The 19,633-nt window shown below is 50.8% G+C and overlaps 1 protein-coding gene across 5 annotated transcripts; it reads left to right on the top strand.

The window, feature by feature from the left end:
- The first annotated feature begins 645 nt into the window (after window positions 1-645).
- TSKU (tsukushi, small leucine rich proteoglycan) lies at window positions 646-17,639 on the top strand. 5 transcript variants are annotated; one of them, XM_074933039.1, is made up of 4 exons: window positions 787-801; window positions 2,541-2,665; window positions 3,293-3,374; window positions 16,568-17,639. In XM_074933039.1, the coding sequence occupies exon 4, from the start codon at window positions 16,575-16,577 to the stop codon at window positions 17,631-17,633; it is 1,059 nt and encodes a 352-aa protein (XP_074789140.1). In that variant the 5' UTR covers window positions 787-801; window positions 2,541-2,665; window positions 3,293-3,374; window positions 16,568-16,574; the 3' UTR covers window positions 17,634-17,639. The 5 variants fall into 5 exon arrangements, with proteins under 5 accessions (XP_074789122.1, XP_074789140.1, XP_074789160.1 ...); XM_074933021.1 differs by lacking the exon at window positions 2,541-2,665 and having other exon boundaries at window positions 646-801; XM_074933059.1 differs by lacking the exons at window positions 787-801; window positions 2,541-2,665 and adding an exon at window positions 1,603-1,622.
- The last annotated feature ends 1,994 nt before the right edge of the window (window positions 17,640-19,633 follow it).

The following is a 19,633-nucleotide window of genomic DNA, read 5'->3' as shown; positions in this document are numbered from 1 at the left end:
AAGAAATTCTGCTGCGGGGCTGCTCTTTCACAGCCTCCTTGGAGAAGCCCCAGAGACTGCTGATCCTACAGTGATGGGGTCCAGTTCCCCAAACTGTGGACTACTACCCGATTTTATTTTTTTTTTCTTGCTTTCTCCTATTTCAAGGGCTTGCACCATACGATTTATATGCCCCAGCCTCCCCCCCTGCCTGCTCAGACCTTGGTGCTGCCTTGTCCTACCCTGCACCCTGAGGTGCTGGTGCTGACCTGGGCTCTATACGCCTGGAAAACTGGGTGCAGGTGATGTTCAGGAATAGGATTTGCTCCTGCGAATACAGCCCTGCAGAGGTCAGGGCTGGAACCAAGGCTGTGCTGGGAGGGGGACCCTGGAGTGATGCCCAAGAAAGCAAAGGGACAACAAGGGATTTTACCCAGGGGGGAAAGAGAGCAGCAGGGAGGGGGGGGGGGGTGTGTGCAAAGCCGGCTTGACACCCCCCTCCCTTTTTTCCCCGTAAGGGGGGGGTCTGCCAGCTCAGGAGTGGCACAGCCGAGCACAAGTCCTGCCTCCTTCCTCCTCCTCCTCCTTCTCCTCCTCCTCCTCCCAGATGTTCCCTTGTGTGCAGCCATCTGTTGAGCTCCCTCCTCCTGCGAGGAAGGGGGCAGCCCGTTTGCCCAGCCAGCTGCACGCCTTGGACGAGAAGGAGGAGGAGGAGGAGGAGGAGGAGGAGGGAGAAGGAGGAGGGAAGAAGGGGACACCCGGCCCCAAGCCTTGCTGCTGCCGGCTCCCCGCTCCTCGCCGTGGGAACCGACCCCGGCCCCGGTGAGTCCCCCCCAGCCGCCCCCATCCCCTCCCCGGGCTCGCAGGCAACCGCCGACGTATTGCACACCCCCGCCCCCCATCACCCCCAATTCTCTTTTTTTTTTTTTTTTTTTTTTTTGGTGGGGGGTTAGTGCTCGGTGTATAGGGGTGAGCTGAGCCTTCCCTGGTGCCTCCCCGGGGAGCTGGGGATGCCCTGGGGGTGTCTGCTGGGGAGCTCCCCCCCTCTCCCCGCAACCTCCGAGTGGGGAAACTTTTTGGATGTGATGAGTTTGCCTCGCGTTGGGGCTCAGCAGCCGGCGGAGCGGGATAGGGCGGGGGGGGTTATCGGCTTCAAAACACCCCGGGTGGGGAGGGGGGTGAAAAGACGGACGTCTGGGGTGGAGGTAAACTACTTTTCCCCCACCTCTGCCCTTTCCCAAAGGGAGGAATTTTGGGGTGTAGCGGGTGAGCAGGAGCCCCCAGTCCGGCTTCCTCGCCCCGGAGGGCTCCAGCCGAGATGGGGGGGGACACACATGAAGAGTCTCCAGCCGGGATCTCTTCCCTTTTCCTCCCCCCGGTGCAATGGTGGTTTGTGGAGTGCTTTAGGATTGCCACGGCTGCAAAGTAATCCGAGCAGCAGCTGGAGGCTCCGCACCGCCTCCCCTGCCCGGTTTCGGGGCTTTGATTTCACACAGGGCTCCCTGTCTCCCCTCCTCCCCCCCCCCCCTCCGCACTCCCTTTCCCCAGCCCTCCCCTCCCAGCGCGGCGGTCGGAGAGGAAAAAAAAAAAAAAAAAGCTTTTTGGTCGGGTTTTGGTGCTGGGAAGCTCGCAGCTCACCCAAGGTAAGGGGAGAAAGGAGAAGTGGGGGTGTAAAGCTTAGAAGCGGTCGGCTGGATGGGGTGAAGAGGCTGGAAGGTGCAGAGGGGGGGTCCCCTCCCCCGGGTTTCAGAGATAAAGGCAGAGCAAAGCTCCTTGCCTGGGAATTTCCCATGCCTGTAAGTGGATTAAGCTGGAGGGGAAGGTGTGTTTGGGGAGGGGGGGGGGGGAAGGGAGAGGAAGCAGACTAGGATTTATTTGTTCTCTTCTTGCAAGAAATAAAATAAAATAAAGCTGCTGGTTGTGACTTTTGAAGCAGGAGGTCAGAAAGCACGGGGTTCCCCTGATAACGCACACACCCTGTAAACTTTTAAGCAGCTCCATGGAAACTTGTTATTAATGCTGCAGTCATTAAAAGGCGCAGACCACGGCAGATTTATTAGCCCAGTAAACCACAACACGTGCCAGCTCTCTGGAAACAAAAGGGTCCGTCAACTTTACTCCTCTACTTTGGGATTTGGGAAGGCTCTGGGAGGGGAGCGGCGAGGATGGAGCTGGTGGCTTGTGTCGTAGGGAAGTGGCATCGCCTCCGTTAACCGACGCTCCCCATCACGGTTAGCTAACGTAATTCGGTGGCAACGAAGGCATTCGAGCAGGGGTGTAACAAGGAGAGCACGGCGAGCCGTTGCCGAGCTCACGGCGTTTCATCGCGGCAGCCGGGCAAAGAGCCTCCAGTCTCCCGAGTCGAGATCTGCCATGATAAATCAGCTGCCGTTAGCCTGAATAACCGCATTCACTGAAGTTACAGTAGGAAACTTGTCTGGGTGGACACTGTGCCATTGCTCTGCAGAGAGCAGCCAGTGCCGATCGCTGGCGTTGAGCTGAAATATTGCATTGATCGCGGCTCCAAAGCTCGCCTGGCAGCGCGCGGGGTTTTATTGCAGCCGTAGAGAACAGAGCGGAGATCGGGAGAAGAGGCGCTGTGGAAAGGCCAACGCCTCGCCGATCTCTCCGGGAATAAGGAGCACGCTGGATGTCTTAGATGCTGAAAGGACCGAAGGGAGCCCTGGTATGTCCCTGGGAGAATTTGCTGTCTAAACTTGGCCGGCTGCTCGCCGCCAGCGGCCAGGCGCTGCACCAGGCAAAGTGGGTTAGTGTCTGCCGTCGTGTTGGCACGGGGCATGGCTCGTGTCCCTTCACGACCCACGGGAGCCAGTCCCCGTCCTGGGAGGTGTTTGCTCACATGTGGGCTATAAATGGCCCGGTGAGGCCCTGATCCGTCTCCTCTCCGGAGCTGGTGGGTGAGTGACGCTCTGGACCGGGGTAGGCAGGAGGTTGGGTGGCAGCGCCCGGGCAGGTTTTCCCTTGCAGCATCCTGGAGCGGGTGTGCTGCGGGGAGACGCTGCTGGTTTGTGAATGAATTTGAGCAGCTGCTGGCAGAGGCAGTGGGGAGCAATTACAAAACGCTCAGAGGGAACGAGGACGTGACGGACATCCCAGGGGACATTAATTTTTGACAGCGAGATGGGCTGGCAGGGAAGGCTGCAGGGTCGGGGTGAGGGTCTCCTGCACCCCTGTTCTTTAAGGTTGAGTGTAAGGAATAAAACAGCATGGAATGGGTGGGAGAAAATTGGGAGAGCCGCGAAACAAAAAACATGAAAAAGTTGGTTTGCTTTTTTTTTTTTTTTTGATACAGAAAAAAGCATCTTGTGCTCCCCCAGCCCCCAGTGAACAGCAGCGTCTGCCACCCCGGTGCGAGACAGAGCTGGGAAAAAAAGGTGAGCCACCATCTTCCGGAGGTTTAGAGTTTTCCCTCCATCCCTAACTGCTTTTTTTTTTCTGCTCTTTTGGTCTCTTCTCCCTCCTCCTCCTCCTCCTCACTTGTCAGCTGGTTGTTGGGGAGAAGCAGAGGCTGGAGGGTGGGATAAGACAAGGCATCCTTGTCCGGCAGCCCTTCTGACCCCCGGCACCCCGGGCCGTGCGCGGTAGCCGCAGTGCTGGCCGCCTGGCAGGCTATCAAAAGAAACTTCCGAATGCCGTGATGATGTTGAGGGCTGGGAAGAGATAAAGGCTGGCTTGAGCAAGCTGTTTCTTGTCTTAAAACTTGGCACCTGGACCTATCAAGGGGAACGTATGAACGGCTCAGTCATTCATTACAAGGAAGCCTTGAAATTTTCATTTGTATTGCAATTTTTATTTTTATTTTTATTTTTTTAAATTTCCTGGGAGTTTTCATCATTCTCCCTTGGACTATTTAAGATGTGGAGCAGGGAGGGGAAGGAAATACGTGCTCTGAGAATCACCCTGGCCTCCCCTCTGGCTTGCAGACGCTTTCAAGAGATTAAACCAACCTGGCTGCCTTAGCACGGGACATTCCTGAGTTGCATTAACCAGGCTGGAAATCTGCCTGTTGGAGCAGTGGCAAACTGGAAAAAAGCACTTTATCTTTGCTGTAGCTGAGCAGAGGGCCATGTGCTGTGTGTAATATCTGAGTGCTGGCATCTGTGGGTTTTCTTTTCCTTCCCCTTTTCCCCCTCCTGCTTCTTTTTTGCTGTCCTTGTATCTATGATGCTGACTCCTTTCTCCTGGTTCGTGCCCAGCAGCTCAAATCCAGGGTGGAGAGAGAAATAAGGATTTTTATTTTATTTTTTTTTAACTTTGAATAAGATAACCCTCATCAGGAAAAAGTGAGACTTAAAGGCAAAGCTCTGCTGTGGCAGATGGGTCAAACCAGATGTGATTCCTCACCCCCATCATGTCTGAAGTGACAAATGTGCACAGAGCTCTCCGAGTAGGGCAGGACAAATCCAAAGACCCTGACCCCAGAGTCACCCATTTTTTTCCCATCCTAGAGAATGAGATGTCTTTAGCAGGAGACATGGCAAGGCTCTTTCACACAGCAGGGTGGAGGAGACCCTTCCTCCAAAGCCCTTTATTCCTGGTGCAAAGGCTCGGTTCCCACCCAAGGTGCAGCCCTTGTATCTACCCATTGCAGTCTCTTGCAAGAGATCTCCAGCTCAAAGGATTACAGGATCATAGGGTAACTGAACCTGGCCAGTATCATGCACTTCTGGACTGTCCCCAAATGCCCCATGGTGATGTCCCTATCTCTTGTGTTCATAACATGGTGCAGCGTGACCTCCTCTGGCTTTGGGGGAAGGAACAGGGTGCAAGGGGCCAGCACCGTATAACCCATACAGAGGACACACGTGAGGATGCTGTAATTTGGGAAGTCTTACTCTGCTGGTCAGTGAAATCAGATCAAACTAGAGTTAGGAGGTGGTTTAAGACAGGGTTAAATGGTAAAGGAGAACGGTTGTGTGCACCCTGGGTGACTCACGGCATCTCCATGGCGTGGCAGAAGTGCCACAGAGCTGTGCCGAAAACAAGGGGACGGGGATGGGGACAGGATGGAGCCAGGGGAGGCGAGCAGCATGGGTGGGCAGAGGTCCCGGGGCAGGCAGGCCTGTTGTTGGCAGCCACCGAGACTGCAACCACACTTCAGAGTCCACAGATGCTGACTGGAGAGGCACTTAGATACTTCTCCACCGCAACCACCTCCCCACGTGTCCCCTTCCCTGTCCCTCACCCTGGCTGCCCATTTTGCAGAGAGCAAAGCAGGGCTGGTGTCTCTAGAGTGTCCAGGCAAGACAGGAGCTGGACATGAGGACAGTGTTAGCATTTGTCTGGACCGGTTGTGGCAGTGGTGGTGTTGGCAGGGGGCTTCTCCATGGGGTGACACTGGGATGTCTTGGCTTGTGCTCCGTTCCCAGTTAAACTGGTGGGATTTGAACCTGAGGGTGAGACCCCCCATCCCCACTCAGGGACGAACGCCTCTCGGTCCTGGGGTTAGTCAACCTTAAGGCATCACGAGGGAAACTGAGGCACGTGAATGGCAACTAGTGGCAAAATCAGGGGAGAGAAGTGGATCCTGCTGGGGATGTGGCTCTCCCAACCCACTTTAGATGACCCTTCTCTCCAAGATCCTGCACCAGCCAAGAGGGACTAGAGGATTCTGGGCCAGGGAGGGGAGGCAAAGAGCTAAGGAGATGCCACAACACCACATCACTGGGGCAGTGAAGCATCATCTGGGCTGGGAACCGTGGTGAGGACAATGCCCTGCTGCTAAACCCTTTGTCAGCTTTACTCAGACCCCCTCCCCAAATCCTCCCTTCCCAAATCTTGTAGGAGACCCGCTGGGCGTAGCGAATGTCTGGCGCGCTTCGCTGGGGTGGGGGCAGCTCCTGAAGTCCCAGCTGATGCTCTACCGAGCAGTTTCACTGGCGTTCATTGTTCGCAGCGTCACGTTGCAAGAATTATTGGGGGGGGGGGGAGTGGTGGTGTTGAGAAAAGCTGAGAGGAGAACGAGACAGGAGCCTCCAGCTGTGCTGTTTGCAACAATAACGGCCAGGATTGTATTTATTATCTCCTCGGTGGAGGGTCTGCAGCTGCACGCTGAGAGCCACAGGCGGCAAAGAGGCCTGGAGATTATTGTGCATGAAAAAAAAAAAAAATACCCAACCACAAAAATAAATAAAAAGCCCACAAAGAAGCCCTGGGCCAGCTGGGGCAGTGCCGAGGGGCACCCAGCCTAATGTTGCCTCCTCTCTTTGCCCTCCGTTATTGAAGCCAGCGGCTCCACAGGGCTCTTAGGAAAAGGGGAGGTTGGGAGCTGCTGCCTTTCAGAGAGCTAAACCCGCATGGGGTCCTCTGAAAACCCTTCTGCCAGGGCTGGAGGCGTTGCCCAGCTGGAGTCCCACTGGGGCGAATTTCTTTCCCCTCTGCTTTTTGCATGATTTCGGCTGGTGCCAGCTGCCTCTGCTTGCTGGAGCTGGGCAGAGCACAGTGACCAAGGCACGCTGTTGGAGGCAGAGTTTGGACAGCTGATTTGCAGTCACCTCTGCTTCAAGGAGAAAGACCTGGAAAGCCCTTAGAGATGCAGGATGATGGGGCTGCTATGAGCTATTCGCTCCCAGTGGGCCGTATCTCACCTGGGAGGGAAGAAGCATCACCCTGGGATGTATCACCTTCCCCCAGCACCATCCTTGCTCTCCCTTCCTTCCCCCTGCCCAGCTCATCCTCTCCAGGGGAACCCATCCATGCAGCACAGTCCTTCTGCAGCTCAGGCCAGCCCACCGGGGCGGTTGCGAACGAACTACATGGGGAATGTGGGGTACAAGCACAGGCACTGTGCTTTTCCCTCACGGACCAGACAGCCGCTGGTGGGTCCTGGCATCCTGCCCTCTCCTGGGGTGGGATGCGGTGTGTGTGCCATCCCAGGGACATGCACGGCACGTGGCTTTTCCCAGCTGGGCACGATGATATGGCCAAGCAGCTCTATTAACAGTTGAAACCAAGAAGCATCCATCCTGGGTAGGAAGTTTCCTCTCCCTGTGCTGCACCTCTTAATGTTTTTTGCTGGCCTGGTGTGTGGTGTTCGTCCCTGAGTGCATTCCTCTTGAATTATATCACGTCTCTGGGAGCCAGAGGGCTACAAAAATGTATGGTCATAGCAGGAGCTGGCACAGGAACCTGCTGGGGTTGGGGGTCAGGTATGGGAGGGCATAGTCAAGGGCTGAGGCTATAGAAGCAGCTTGCTAGGATAGTTTTAGCTTTCAATAATTGACCAGCTAAGATGTAAGGCCCTGCCTCAGCTTTATCCTTAAAAAAATCACATCAGCTTGTTGACTTTCTGACGCCAGGAATGGTCAGAGAGGAGGGGGAAGCATGTGCAAGCATGTGCAGATGAAGCTGTGATCCATCATTTTTAAATTGATCTTTTGCAAAAAGGGATGCAGCCCCCAAGGAAGGAAGGTTTAATCCTCCCAATGTTACTGCTGTGATTTGGATAAAACCTGCGGCCTCACTCCCTCCACCACAGTGAGCCCCTGGGCATCGGAGGTGATGGGGCAGGGGGATCTGTTGGTAGCTTCACCATGTCCCTCTGCAGCAAAATGCATTAGGGCTGGTGTAAAACTCGGTGTAAACCTCGCCGTTTCCTGTGAAGTGCCATCCTGACAGGCTGGTCTGTCCTCCCGTTTGTGCCAGAATAACTCCTCTGCAACAGAGACCTCCGGTTCTGGGAGTGTGGCTGGGTTTATGATAAAGATCCTATCTGGGCTGAGTTTGAGGCGGTTAAGAAAATATTTGTGTTCCCGGCTGAGATGAGGTCTCTTGCGCTCAGCGAGCGCCGGGATAGCGAGACGTCTTGTTCTTGGAAACGTTCACGGTTAAAAAGCAGAGGGTGGAGGATGGGAAGCAGGGGTAGTTGGGGGTAAAAGCATTTGGGGTGGTCACCCCCAGGGTGATGCTGGAGCAGAAGAAAGCCCTGAGCTCCTACATCCCTTGCGGGCACCTTGTTTGAGCCTGTGCATCCCGGGCTGCTGGGAACCAGTGCGCAGCTGCTGATGCTCCCAGTTTGAGCGGTCCTGCTGCTGGCATAGCCAGGAGGCAATAGCAGGGCTGGGATGCTTGTGTCCCATCTGCTCCCGGCAAGCCCCCCCGTGTTGCTGGGAGGTGCCACGCTGCTCCTTGCCTTCCCCTGCCCGCACAGCTCCAGAGGCTTGGCAAACTTCATTTCCTTTCGGGAACGCCTCCTCCGAGCACAAGCACAGCTCGGTGTGAGGCTGGTGAGAAAAATTGCTTTCAAAAGCCACGGGAGACTATTTCTCCCACCCCAATAAAACTGCTATTAACCTGAAAGCTTCCTGGGCTGAGCAGGGAAGGGGGATTTTTGTGCAAAACCCTGGTGCCACAGTGATTTAATTCCTAATTTGCCCATGCTTGAGGTAGCACCGACTTTTTCCCACTCAAGGCAAAATTCCCAGGAGTTGGGCTGCCGTTTGCTTCCAAGATGTGGCTTTTTAAGGTGTGCAGCTCTTGGGGCATCAGAAATTGTCCCTATTTCAGCCATGGATGTAAATCAGCTGGAACTCACTGTATGGGCTGGCAGACCTGCCTGTACAGGTTTCCTTTTGTCAGAGCCCAAAATACACCGCACTGCGCCTTGATTTCCTCCTTGGAGGTGATGAGGGATGCTGGAGGGGGGAGATTGCACAAGTGGAATAAACTATTAGCTGTTTAAACTCTAGGATGATAAATTAGCTGTGGCTTCTTGCAAAGCAGATGGGATTTGTGACATTAACAGTTGGAGCAAAGATTGTTTTAATAGATCTCTCTGTTTCTTTTCTAAAAAAATTATATTTATTGGGTTTTTACTTTAAAGAAAAAGAGCAGAAACTGTTTCAGCTGAGCAAGGGATGTCACATGTTTGAAAACAAACCCATGGTGTGGGGCTGTAGGGTTTGGAGGTGCTGGGTTCCCTCCAGATCAATCCCATATGTTTTCTCTGCAGCCCATGTGGTGGGTTGAGGGGCTGTTTGGTTTTGGCTCTGGGGTTGTGAAAGGCTTCTGGTGCTTAAGAATTTGGCTTTGCACTTGCTAATCTTATCTGTCCCATTCCCTGTAATATCTACGAAAATCTCCTCAAAGGATGGACAGCATGGGTGGGATGCTGGTTCATCATTGCTGTTTTGGCTCAGCGGTTTCTCTGTATCCAGAGTCGAGAAAAGTGAATGGAGATAACTGAGATCTGGGAAAATGAGGAACCGTGTCTTGGTTTGGTTTTTTTTTTTTTTCCTTTCTTGCCTAGAAAGCTGTCCACAACCCAAATTCCATGTGTTTTGGTGAGATTCGAGTCTTGCAAAGACAGACTTAATGCAGAGCAATGGGGTTCTTGTCCAGATCGGGGAGCAGCATCTGATCTCTTGTTTATGGCATTTTTGTCCCCTCTTGAAATCACTGGAATGGGGACAGAGCACTCCCCAGAGCAAATAAACCATTAGCTCAAGGTCTGCTTGTCTTGGCTTCCTCCTGTGATGCCTCTGGGGACCCTCAGCTTAGAGAGGATAAATCCCATCCTGAGCCCATCCGTCCCCATCACATGGCCCACCCTGGTCTGCCTTAAATACAACCGCATCTCTGCACTGAGGGAGGAGAGACGACTTTTTGTTTCCATCCCCAGTTTGGTGCCTGCTGTATTTTATTCTTCCATCGCCTGGTAATGTAGATCCCTGATCCCACTGGGTTAATACTTACTAACAGCTCCCCCTTTGGTGGTGGGGCTCTTGACTGAATGCAGAGGAGGTGCTTTTACATCCAGTGTTAGAAATCATTAAAGCAAAAAGGAATTCGTAGAGAAATCTTTGATTTTTTTTTTTTTTTTCTTCGTTTCCTCATTCCTGTGCTCTTTCTGATTGTCCTCAGTGGAGGACGGAGCAAAAAGTGTTCAGGTACCTGCAGGATGATTTGAGCTCCTGTTCAGGCCCTTGGTGTCTCTTTACATTGAGCCATAAGGGCTGAAGCCACCAACCCAGTTGCTGAGTATCCCCCCATCCCAGTGCTTACATGCACTGGTGGGGGAAATAGGGTGAGGAGAAGGGTTGCACATCCCCTTCTTTATATCCCGATGAGTAACTGGGGATGGCTGTGCTGTCTGAGCAGCTTTGCACTTCCCACTGATAAAATTACCAGTGTGAAGTGGAGGGTGATAACTTACCACCCAAAAGTGACTTGTTCAGTGGCTTCTGATGGAGGGCTCCATGAAATCAAGCTAAATTTGGAAGAGCCAAGGGACTAATTCTCATCCTGCTGTTGTTGACATCTAGAGTAATTCCACTGAACTCCTCCAAACCCAAATGCGGGATCAAACCTAAATAGCAAATACTTCTTGGATTCTCATTAGCTCTCCTCTCCCTAAATCCACAAAGTTATGAACACCGAGTATAAAACCGGGACAATGCGTACCCCAAACCAACAAGCAACGAAAAATAACAAGTGGGTCAGACAGCCCTGTTCCCATTTACACCAAAACTCCTTTGTGAGGAAGCACTAACTGGTTTAATAAGCTTTATTGAGGGGGTAAACGCAGCTCTTTGCTGCATGAATGTGGGGACCCCTTCTGCAGGGAAGAACCGGTCTGAAGCAGGCAGAGCAAAAGCCTGGATGACCTTTACTTTCAATGGATTCACACCAAAAAAAAAAAAAAAAAAAAATAGAATAACTTTGTCAGCAGCAGTTTCTTTATCATGTGAGGGGTGTGTGCCTGCGAGTTAAGGGATTAATAGTCTCTGGTTGTGGGCTGGTTTGAACCAGCTTTGCTGTCTGCTCACATTGGCACATGGGATCTGGAGACCGGGCTGCGATTGCATCTGTGGCGTCACTTGGACTCAGCCCGGGAGAGTCTGCACTGGAAAAGTGTAGCTGTTGCTAGTGCTGCATTTTACTTGATAATTATTCTTATTTTACAGAATAATTAATGGGAGCAAAGGGGGGGAAAGGTCTCTGAAGCAATTTTGTTGTTGGAGAAGCAACTCAGGAGCATCCTGGTGCTCTGGAGCTGCCGTCCCAGCTGCCTCTCAGAGCCTCCTATTTAAAGAGAGAAAGAGCCAACTATCTTTTTTTTTTTTTTTTTTTCCAGTCTGGAGGATTTATGGCCTCTATCATAACCTATGCAGCTTGTTTCACTTTCCAATAGCGTTCCCTTTCCCCTGCCCCCAATTAGTGAATGCAGCCAAGTGGGCCTTGTGGGCCTTGCTGTAAAGACTTTACTTTTTTTCACTTGGCTGATGCAAGAAACAGAAGACAATCCCCAAATTTTCTTCCCAGTGAAATATTGTTGCTAATCCAACCCCTGCATCCTTTGCTAGAACAGCAAATCCATTTAGGATAGGCAGGGTCCAGACCTTCCTTTTTGCCTCTTTCCGTTAAAGGGTGCGATATTTGTTATTAATCCAGCGTTACATTGGCAAGAAACCTGGAAATTGCCAGGAACGGTTTGCTACGTCTTAGACCCATGGGGATTCATGATGTACCTGATCTGCTCTGATGGTGGGCTGCTCTTGAGAAGACAGGTCCTGTTTTCCCCATTCATGTCTCAGAGCTGGTAACCCTGCGGCTGGGCAGCTCAATTTGCTTGAAAACTGACCCACCAAAGGGGAGAAAGGAGGATTAGGGGTTTTTTTTTGTTGGATGAGTGAACTGGGTTGATTCATCCTGCGTGCATAGGGTTGCTGGTTGGGATTTGGGTTGGGAGGATGCAGCCAGGGATGGGTTGGGAAGCAGCAGCCCAAGGAGAGCAGGCATCCCGCTCCACCATGGTCAAGGGGGAGATGGGGCATCTCCAAGAATGGGTCTGGTCTTAGGTGGGTTTCATCTCCTTCTGGAGTAATTTCCTTCTCTTCACACCACGGTAGAGAAAACCTGGGGTTTCTGTGCTTCTTTCTTATCTACTTTAAGCTTCACTGGGTGACTTTGGGTCTTCGGCTCCAATCCCAGCTTCATTTCAGCTGGTGCTTTTCTAAATCACACATTCAGGGAAGCCAAGGGGTGCAGCATGAACGGGGGGGGGGGGGGGGGGGGGGGGGGCATTTCCTGACCATCAAACAATTAACTTTCAAATATTTGGTTTTTTTTTTTAATTAGTCCTTGATTTTTGGCTATAGGGATTTCTGGCTTGGTGGTTGCCAGGGCAACTGGAGGTAGTCTAAGTAGCATCCTCTTCATCTCCACATTCCCACGAGGTGGGGACCAGTCCCTGAGCAATGGGCTGCCATCCAGGGTAGGATGTGTTAGCATATCTCCCTTGAGTAGGAACGAGGTGGCAAAGTCTCAGCCGTGGATTGAAGAACACTAGTGAGAAAAGTCTTTAAGGAAGTGGAGAGGGAGGAAATAAAATGCAATGAGAAGAGTGAATTTGCAGCCACACTGTAGCAGGTCTTTCCTCTCTCCCACCTCCCCAACCATCAGCTGACACCTAGGTTTCCTCTGCAGTCTGCTTTTTAAATCAGATTTTTTAACAGGTTCTTTGGCAGGGAAATCTCAGTGTGAGGTTTCCGCCCGGGTCCTGCCACATGACGGTCCCAGAGATGAGCAGAGCAGGGTAGAGGGGTCTGGACATCTGCAGGCTTGGGGAGAGATGTGGGATTTGGGAAGGAAGGCTGGTACCCTGATGGGAGCTTGGTCCTACCCTGGCTCCATTACCCACCACTGGATCTCCCTGGGGTTGTCTCAGGATATTTTCTGTGCAGAAAGAACGAGCAAGATGCAAAGACCAGAGCCCTGAAGCCACTCCGGGCACCCGAAACACGGGGGATGATGCTGCACCCCCAGCAGCTCCAGCTGAAATCAGTGGGTATAACAAACCTCCCAGACAAGAGCTGTCGGTTGGCCAAAAATTTATCCCTGGGGTCTCTCCACACCACAACAGCCATAGAAAAGAAGAGGTCATGGCTGAACCAGCCTGAGAGCAGACTGTTTTCTCCTGGGTGACTTTTTCCCTCACCATCCCAGGTGATGGGGCTGGTGGTTTCTGGCCCATGGTGTTTCCTCACGGTGAATCTCCCCAGTGAAGCAGGAGAAAAACTCATCTTCCTTTTATGAGGGGATACCTTGGCTTCCTGCCTTTATCAACAGAGCAGCTCGTAGGCAGCGATCCAAAGGCAATTTGATGCGGTTTCAAATGCACGCTGTATACAGATGAACTGTAAATGCCTGTGGCATGTTTCTTTACCCATTTCAAAGAGCGCTATCGATTGCTCCATGCGATGATGAAGCATGCCTGTACCCGACTAAGATCTTCGCTGATTATCTGGCAATGCAGGTGTCTCTTTCTTGGACTGGAAGATGACCAGTACCTTTATTCATCCTATCCTTTATCAGAGCTATTGTCCAAGTGGCTTGTTAGCCTGTGAACGCTTCGTGCTGCTCCATAAGGGAGTTTTTAACTGGTGGTAATGGATTGCATCTCATCTGCAAAGCAATTGCAGAGCCGGGAAGGGAGAATTTGGGGCAGTGCTGCGAGGAGGGAAGAGGCAATAGATGCTGTGCAAATCCCTAAGCTGAGCTTTGCATACTGCATTTCAGCTGTGTGATGTTTTCCTGTTGCTGCTCTCTGGAGCCATGGAGGTTGCAGTGGGAGTCATTGTACCTGCCCACTTCTGGTGATAATTTTTGGGGCTGATTGGGAAGGGAATTCCCATGTCAAAAGGAGTTTGGGCAGTCGCATATCGAAGACCAGCACTGGCTTTGATTGTCCTCTCAGTTCATAGAACCGTAGAATCACAGAACAGTTTGGGTCAGAAGGGACATTTAAAGGTCATCTAATCCAACCTCCCTGCAACGAGCAGGGACAGCTTCAACCAGACCAGGTTGCTCAGAGCCCCATCCAGCCTGACCTTGAATGTTTCCATGGATGGAGCATCTACCACCTCTCTGAGCAACCTGTGCCAGTGGTTCACCACCTCATTGTAAAAAATGTCTTCCTTATATCTAGTCCAAGTCTACCCTCTTTTAGTTTAAAACCATCGCTCCTTGTCCTATTGCTGCAGTCCCTATTAAAAAGTCCATTCCCACTTCAGCTAGGACTTTGGAGATTGCCATCTTGCTGTTCTTCAGGTGGCCCAGCAGGAGCCCATGAAGGTCTTGGCAGTGCTCAGAAAGCCGAGTCTCACACTGATGTGTCTTTCGACCTGCTGGGTTCTGATCCAGCTCCCACTGGAGCCAAGAGAATTACATGAGGAACTGATCTTGGCTTTTGAAGGAGAAGTTAGGAGGTGCTTTCCCTGTTGAGACATCAAGTGGGAATAGCCACTGAGTGGGATTTGGGAGAATGAACACCAGTAGACTGAGCTGACATGAATGCAGATACTTTCCTGTATGTGAGACATTTAACATTTGAGTTTTTGCTTTTTTAGTTTCCAAAGAGATCCCCACTGCTGTCATTTCCCCTGGTAATAAAACATTTCAGTGTGTTCCAAATGCAGCTTCATGGAAAAAAAAAAAAAATGTAGTATTTAGTTTAGGAGGGACTGCAGAAGTGAGCAAGCTATGCTCTGTCTGCACAAACCCAGAGGGGATCAGCCTTATGTCATTAAGAAAGGGATATCTGGAAATGTGTCTGCAGAAAGGAGTTCTACCCCCTGCATCCCTTCTGCACACATGTGTTTTCTCAAGAAACAGTTGAGATGGGCCGGGACTAGGGCTCATCTTACTGATTTTCTGTTGTTTCTATAGAATAATGGACCCCAGAGGATTGCGTGCTGGCCTTTAGCAATGCTTTGGTTGCAGGCACTTTGGCCAGAGTCCCAATCTCTGCTCTTTATTTGCAGGAGGTCTGGGAGTTACCGCCAGACAAGACATATCAGTGATCAGGACAATATTTTTGCAATGCTTTTCCCCCTTTGCACTTCTTTTGCACATTGGCAAGTAGTCCCTGATCCTGGGAAAAAGCACAGAGCTGGGAAGACCATGCTGGAAAGGGAGAGAAACTGCTGCCAAGGGGTGGGTGAGGGAAGATGAAAGGAAGCATGGACTTCTAGGAAATGGTCCTGGGAAGGTGCAAGGGCTGTGGGGAAGGCGCCTCAGCCAGATCAAAGGGTGTGTGGGAAAGATGATCCTGCAAGGAAGTCAATAAAGTGCTTTTAAACAGCGGTGGGAAAAGGTAAGAATAGAGACTGGGGGGGGGCTGAGGTGGGGATGGAACACACATTTAAAGGGGATTTTTTTTTTTTTCACCCACTAAATGAGTGCTCAGCACATGAGCCTCTGCCAAAGAGCGGAGCTGATCGAGCTGCTTGCCTGCTTTGGTGAGAGCTTTTGTTGCCGGCCTCCCAGAGACTCTGTAAGACACAAGGAGCCATCACCCATGACTGCAGTGGGAACCAACGAGGACAGACCTGTCTCTGCAGACCTGCAGAATGCTGTCACGCTCCAGTTTAGCCTCTCCAGAGATGCAGAGCTAAAGCTTTTTTTGTCTGGCTCTTGAAATCACGCAGCTGCTGTTGGGCGCAGTTGTGCGGAGGAGCTGTAAGGATGCAGCCTAGACAGGTCCAGCAAAGGCAGTGAGGTGCAGATCAGCTCTCCTCCTCCCTTGGCTGCAACGATGGAGGGACAGAAATGTCTCAGCTGGAGGAGGGTCAAAACCAGAGAGGTGGAGAGAGCTACTTCCTTGCTGGTATTGTTAATCAGAGATAATACTTAATGTAATTAGCAAAGACTCCCCAGAGGCTCTGTATGAAACAAATTGGCTCTCTGCACTAAGTGCCTGTGGAAGAGGCTGGGCCAACCACAGCAGTCTGGGTTAGACTGAACAGTTCTTGGTTCCTCTGTTCAAGCAGACATCGAGCTAAGGTGGCCGTTGTCTGTCCTGCCTGCCACTACCCTGAGGAGGGTTGGTTTTAGCCATAAAACAATGATCCTTTTTAGGTAGGTCTAAACACGTCTAAATTTGCATCTGAAGTCTAAGCAAGGGAGGAATGCTTGTCTGCTTGGGCAGTAGGCAGCTGGCCCTACAAGCTGTTCATCCTGGACGATGTTCTGATGATGCTGCTGTTTCTGTCCCTTACAGGAAATTTGAACAAATCTTTGGTTTTTCCATCCCTGATAAGGTTTTTGGACACCTAAGGGTCCCACTGGGCACACAACCTGAATGACTTCTCCAACCTGGCAGTGCAGAGTCTTGAAACCAGCACTCCCAAATCTCACATGGATGCCCTGACATGAAGATCTCTGTGTGTAAAATGCCTCAGTGTGTAAAATACCTCAGTGTGTAAAATCCCTCAGTATTTGAGCTGTTATTTAGTCTCATACGTGGTCCAGTCAAAAGGGTGTGTGTCACATAGATCTCACTTTAAGGCAGCCTGCAGTTCTTAAATCTAATTTCCAGATGTGCCTTAACTTGGGTATATCTTCAAAGGCTCTTAACCCTTTTTTTTTTTTTCCTTCATTAATTTCCCAGTGGGGTTCACAACATGAGAGACAAAGCATTTCGGACATCCATGCTGTTTAAGGGTATACTTAATCTAATCCTTCAGAAAGACAGAGGAGAAGACCACATGACTTAAACTGTTACGCATCTTCAGTAAAGTAATTTCTACCGTAATTAAATGTATTTTCTTATCATCTTGTTTTCCAGGTCAACAATGCAGTTCCTAGGCTGGTTCAGTTTGCTGCTTCTCCTTCCCTGTTTTGGTACCACCAAAACCTGCTTCCCCGGCTGCCACTGTGAAGTGGAAAGCTTTGGTCTATTTGACAGCTTTAGCTTGACCAAGGTGGACTGCAGTGGAATAGGCTCACACATTGTTCCTGTCCCAATCCCTCTGGATACCTCCTACTTGGATCTGTCATCAAACAAACTGGAAACAATCAATGAATCAATGCTTACTGGCCCTGGATACACCACCTTGGTGAGCCTCGACCTGAGCTACAATAAAATTGCCAAGATTTCCTCCACAACCTTCTCCAGGCTGCGGTACCTGGAGTCCTTGGATCTGAGTCATAACTCTCTGGAAGTCCTTCCAGAGGACTGTTTCTCCAGTTCTCCTCTGGGTGACATAGATTTGAGCAATAACAAGCTTTTGGATATAGCAGTGGACATTTTTGCTTCAAAAGGTCAAGGAAAACCCCTGAATGTGGATCTATCCAATAATATGCTCAGCACAATTACGAGGCACCGTGAAAAGAGCATCCCCAACATTCAGAACTTAAATCTTTCCGGAAACAGGCTCACATCTGTGCCAAACCTTCAAGGGATTCCTCTCCGATACTTAAATCTTGATGGGAATCCTCTAGTCAAGATTAAGAAAGGAGACTTCACAGGGATGAAAGATTTGATTCATTTATCCCTCAGTGGCCTGCGTGGCTTTGGAGAGTTATCTCCTTATAGCTTCAAGGAACTACCAGCCCTCCAAGTCCTGGATTTATCCAGCAATCCCAACCTGAAGTCACTGACTGCTGAAGTTATCTTTGGTCTGGACTCCCTACAAGAGCTCAACCTCTCTGGGACCGGTGTGTCATCCTTGCCAAAGACAGTGCTGAAGTACCTGCCTTCCATCAAAAGCATCACCTTGGGGAAGAATATACAATGTCTTAAGACCATCAAAGAAGGACAGTACCACCGACAAATTGGGCTGACCAAAAAAGAGGTCCTCAGTTGCCACGACAGCCATGGGTCTGTAGCAGCAGCGCCTTATGTTTCGTGATGAAAGCTGGGGAGAAGGGGTGGGGAAGGGAGGGAAGGGGGGGGGGGGGGGGGGGCAGGGATTTGTACAGGTGTCGGACTGAGATGGCTTGCAGTGTGCCTTTTGTAAAACTGTCAATAATTTATATATTTGTATATGCCAATACTTGATTGTTTGTGGATTTTATAAACTCTCAAATCCTGGCCCAAATCACCTGCAGGCTCCAGATTTTGCCCAGTGCATTGAGGTCCTGCATGCAGCCCGTTAGCTCAAGAGTGGTGATGCTAGACAGCGGGGACCAAGCTGCTCTGAGGGTCCCAGGGCAGAACAGCCGGTCTGGAGCAAACCTTCATGCCCCAGACACGTTTGTAGGAGCAAAGCTACGTCTCTCCAGAGCACACACCAAAACACACCAACTCTGTAGCTGCTTGCTTCCAAACCCATGCATCATTCTTTTTTTAATTACTCCCCAAGAAGTGCCTTCTGGTTGTTGCCTTCATTAGCAGCACCCTGTTCCCTGTCATGCACTTTCAGTCTTGAAGAAACATTTCCAGACAAACCTGAATACAGGGTGCTCCTAATGTGCTGCTTTTTACATGTTATTTGCATAGGTGTGCAATGAACATTGAGTAAGTCAAGAACTTTTCCCACAATTTTCTCCCTGTTTTCCCATCTTGATCCTTTTCACATCAAATTACTTCAAGTCCAACCTTGGCAACCTCCTGTCTTTCTAACCTTAGCGGGCTATTGCTCAGAGATGATGTGCGGCAGAGCAAGGGAAGCAGAGAGGTCTGCCAACAGCCGCATCTCATCCAGGAACCAGCCTTCAATGAAGCAAATTATCTGAGCTGCAAAGTGAAGAGATCATGTAGCCTATTTAAAAAAAAAAAAAAAAAAAAAAAAAAAAAATCCCTCTTCCCTTTCCGGGGAAGCTTGGAAGAAAACCTGGACAGGGATTCTCTTCTTGATGACCTTATCAAACCAAGACGCAGACCCAGAGGATGTGAGAGTAAAGCTGCTGTCCCATGCTGACGTGCCCCATCTGAACACAACATCTGTGACTCAGCTGGGCTTGTGTGAGGCAATTTCCAGTGCCGAAACATTGAAACATTCTCCAGAATGTGCCAAGGGAAGAATTAATACTGACGCCTGCAGCCCTGGAGTGCTTTGCTTATCAGGGGAAAGATCTTGGGGGTTTTTTTTCAGAGTTGTGGCTTTTCTTTCTCTCACACAGCTCCTTGGCTGCCAGCTGAAATCTGATAAAAAGCCTGGTCCTCGGAGATTTGCTCATTTTTTCCTCCATTGCGAAAATATTGGCAAAGCAAAGGGGAGCCCCTCTCGTCCCTCTTCTTCTCCAGGCTAGAAGAAAGTAGGGGAGGGCAGCACAGTAAGCTCAATGCCGTGGGTGAAGCCTTCAACTTGCTTAGAGGAGCTCCTGCAATGGAGGTGTCTGCTGAGGTCTGGGCCACATCTGGCACACTCTGTCCTGGGGATGGGAAGGGATGTGGACGGGGGTCCTGCTCGGGTTGGGCTGCAGCTTGGTCTCTAAACCCAGCCTGGCATCAGGGCAACCTTCAGGCTCTGAAGATGGTTTAGGGAGGTCCACGCAAAGGTGATGCAGATATAAAACTGTCCCACAACCCTCCTCGGGAGCGTTGTGAGGAGCTCAGGCTTCGTCCTCACACCCCAACAGGTCTTTGCAAATGGAAACCCTGTTGCCCAAAGCAGCTCTCCAGGGATGGTTGAAACCCACTCACCCCATAAAAGCCCAAAGCCACCTCGCTTTGGATGCTGAAATCACTCTCTCACATTTTCACCCATCTTCTTTTCAATCACTGGTCTTAGGGTGGGATTTTAGTCCTTTCTTTCAGTGCTGGGGGTTTTCCCCCTCTACTGAGCCTTTGCAATGTTCAACTAGCCTTCACAGTCACAAGAAATACTGATTTTTCTTAAAAAGGCAATGGGACTGCCTACAGGCAGGGATCTGGAGGGGAAGAGCAACCAACTGCAGTGCAAGATGG

The sequence above is a fragment of the Athene noctua genome, chromosome 1, assembly GCF_965140245.1.
Source record: "Athene noctua chromosome 1, bAthNoc1.hap1.1, whole genome shotgun sequence".
NCBI classification, from domain to species: Eukaryota; Metazoa; Chordata; class Aves; order Strigiformes; family Strigidae; genus Athene; species Athene noctua.
Note: the sequence above shows the minus strand (reverse complement) of the source record. Positions and strands in the feature narration are given on the sequence as shown.

Coding starts and splice junctions, on each gene's coding strand:
- TSKU (XM_074933021.1), top strand. CDS start 16,575: ATGCAGTTCCTAGGCTGGTTCAGTTTGCTGCTTCTCCTTCCCTGTTTT.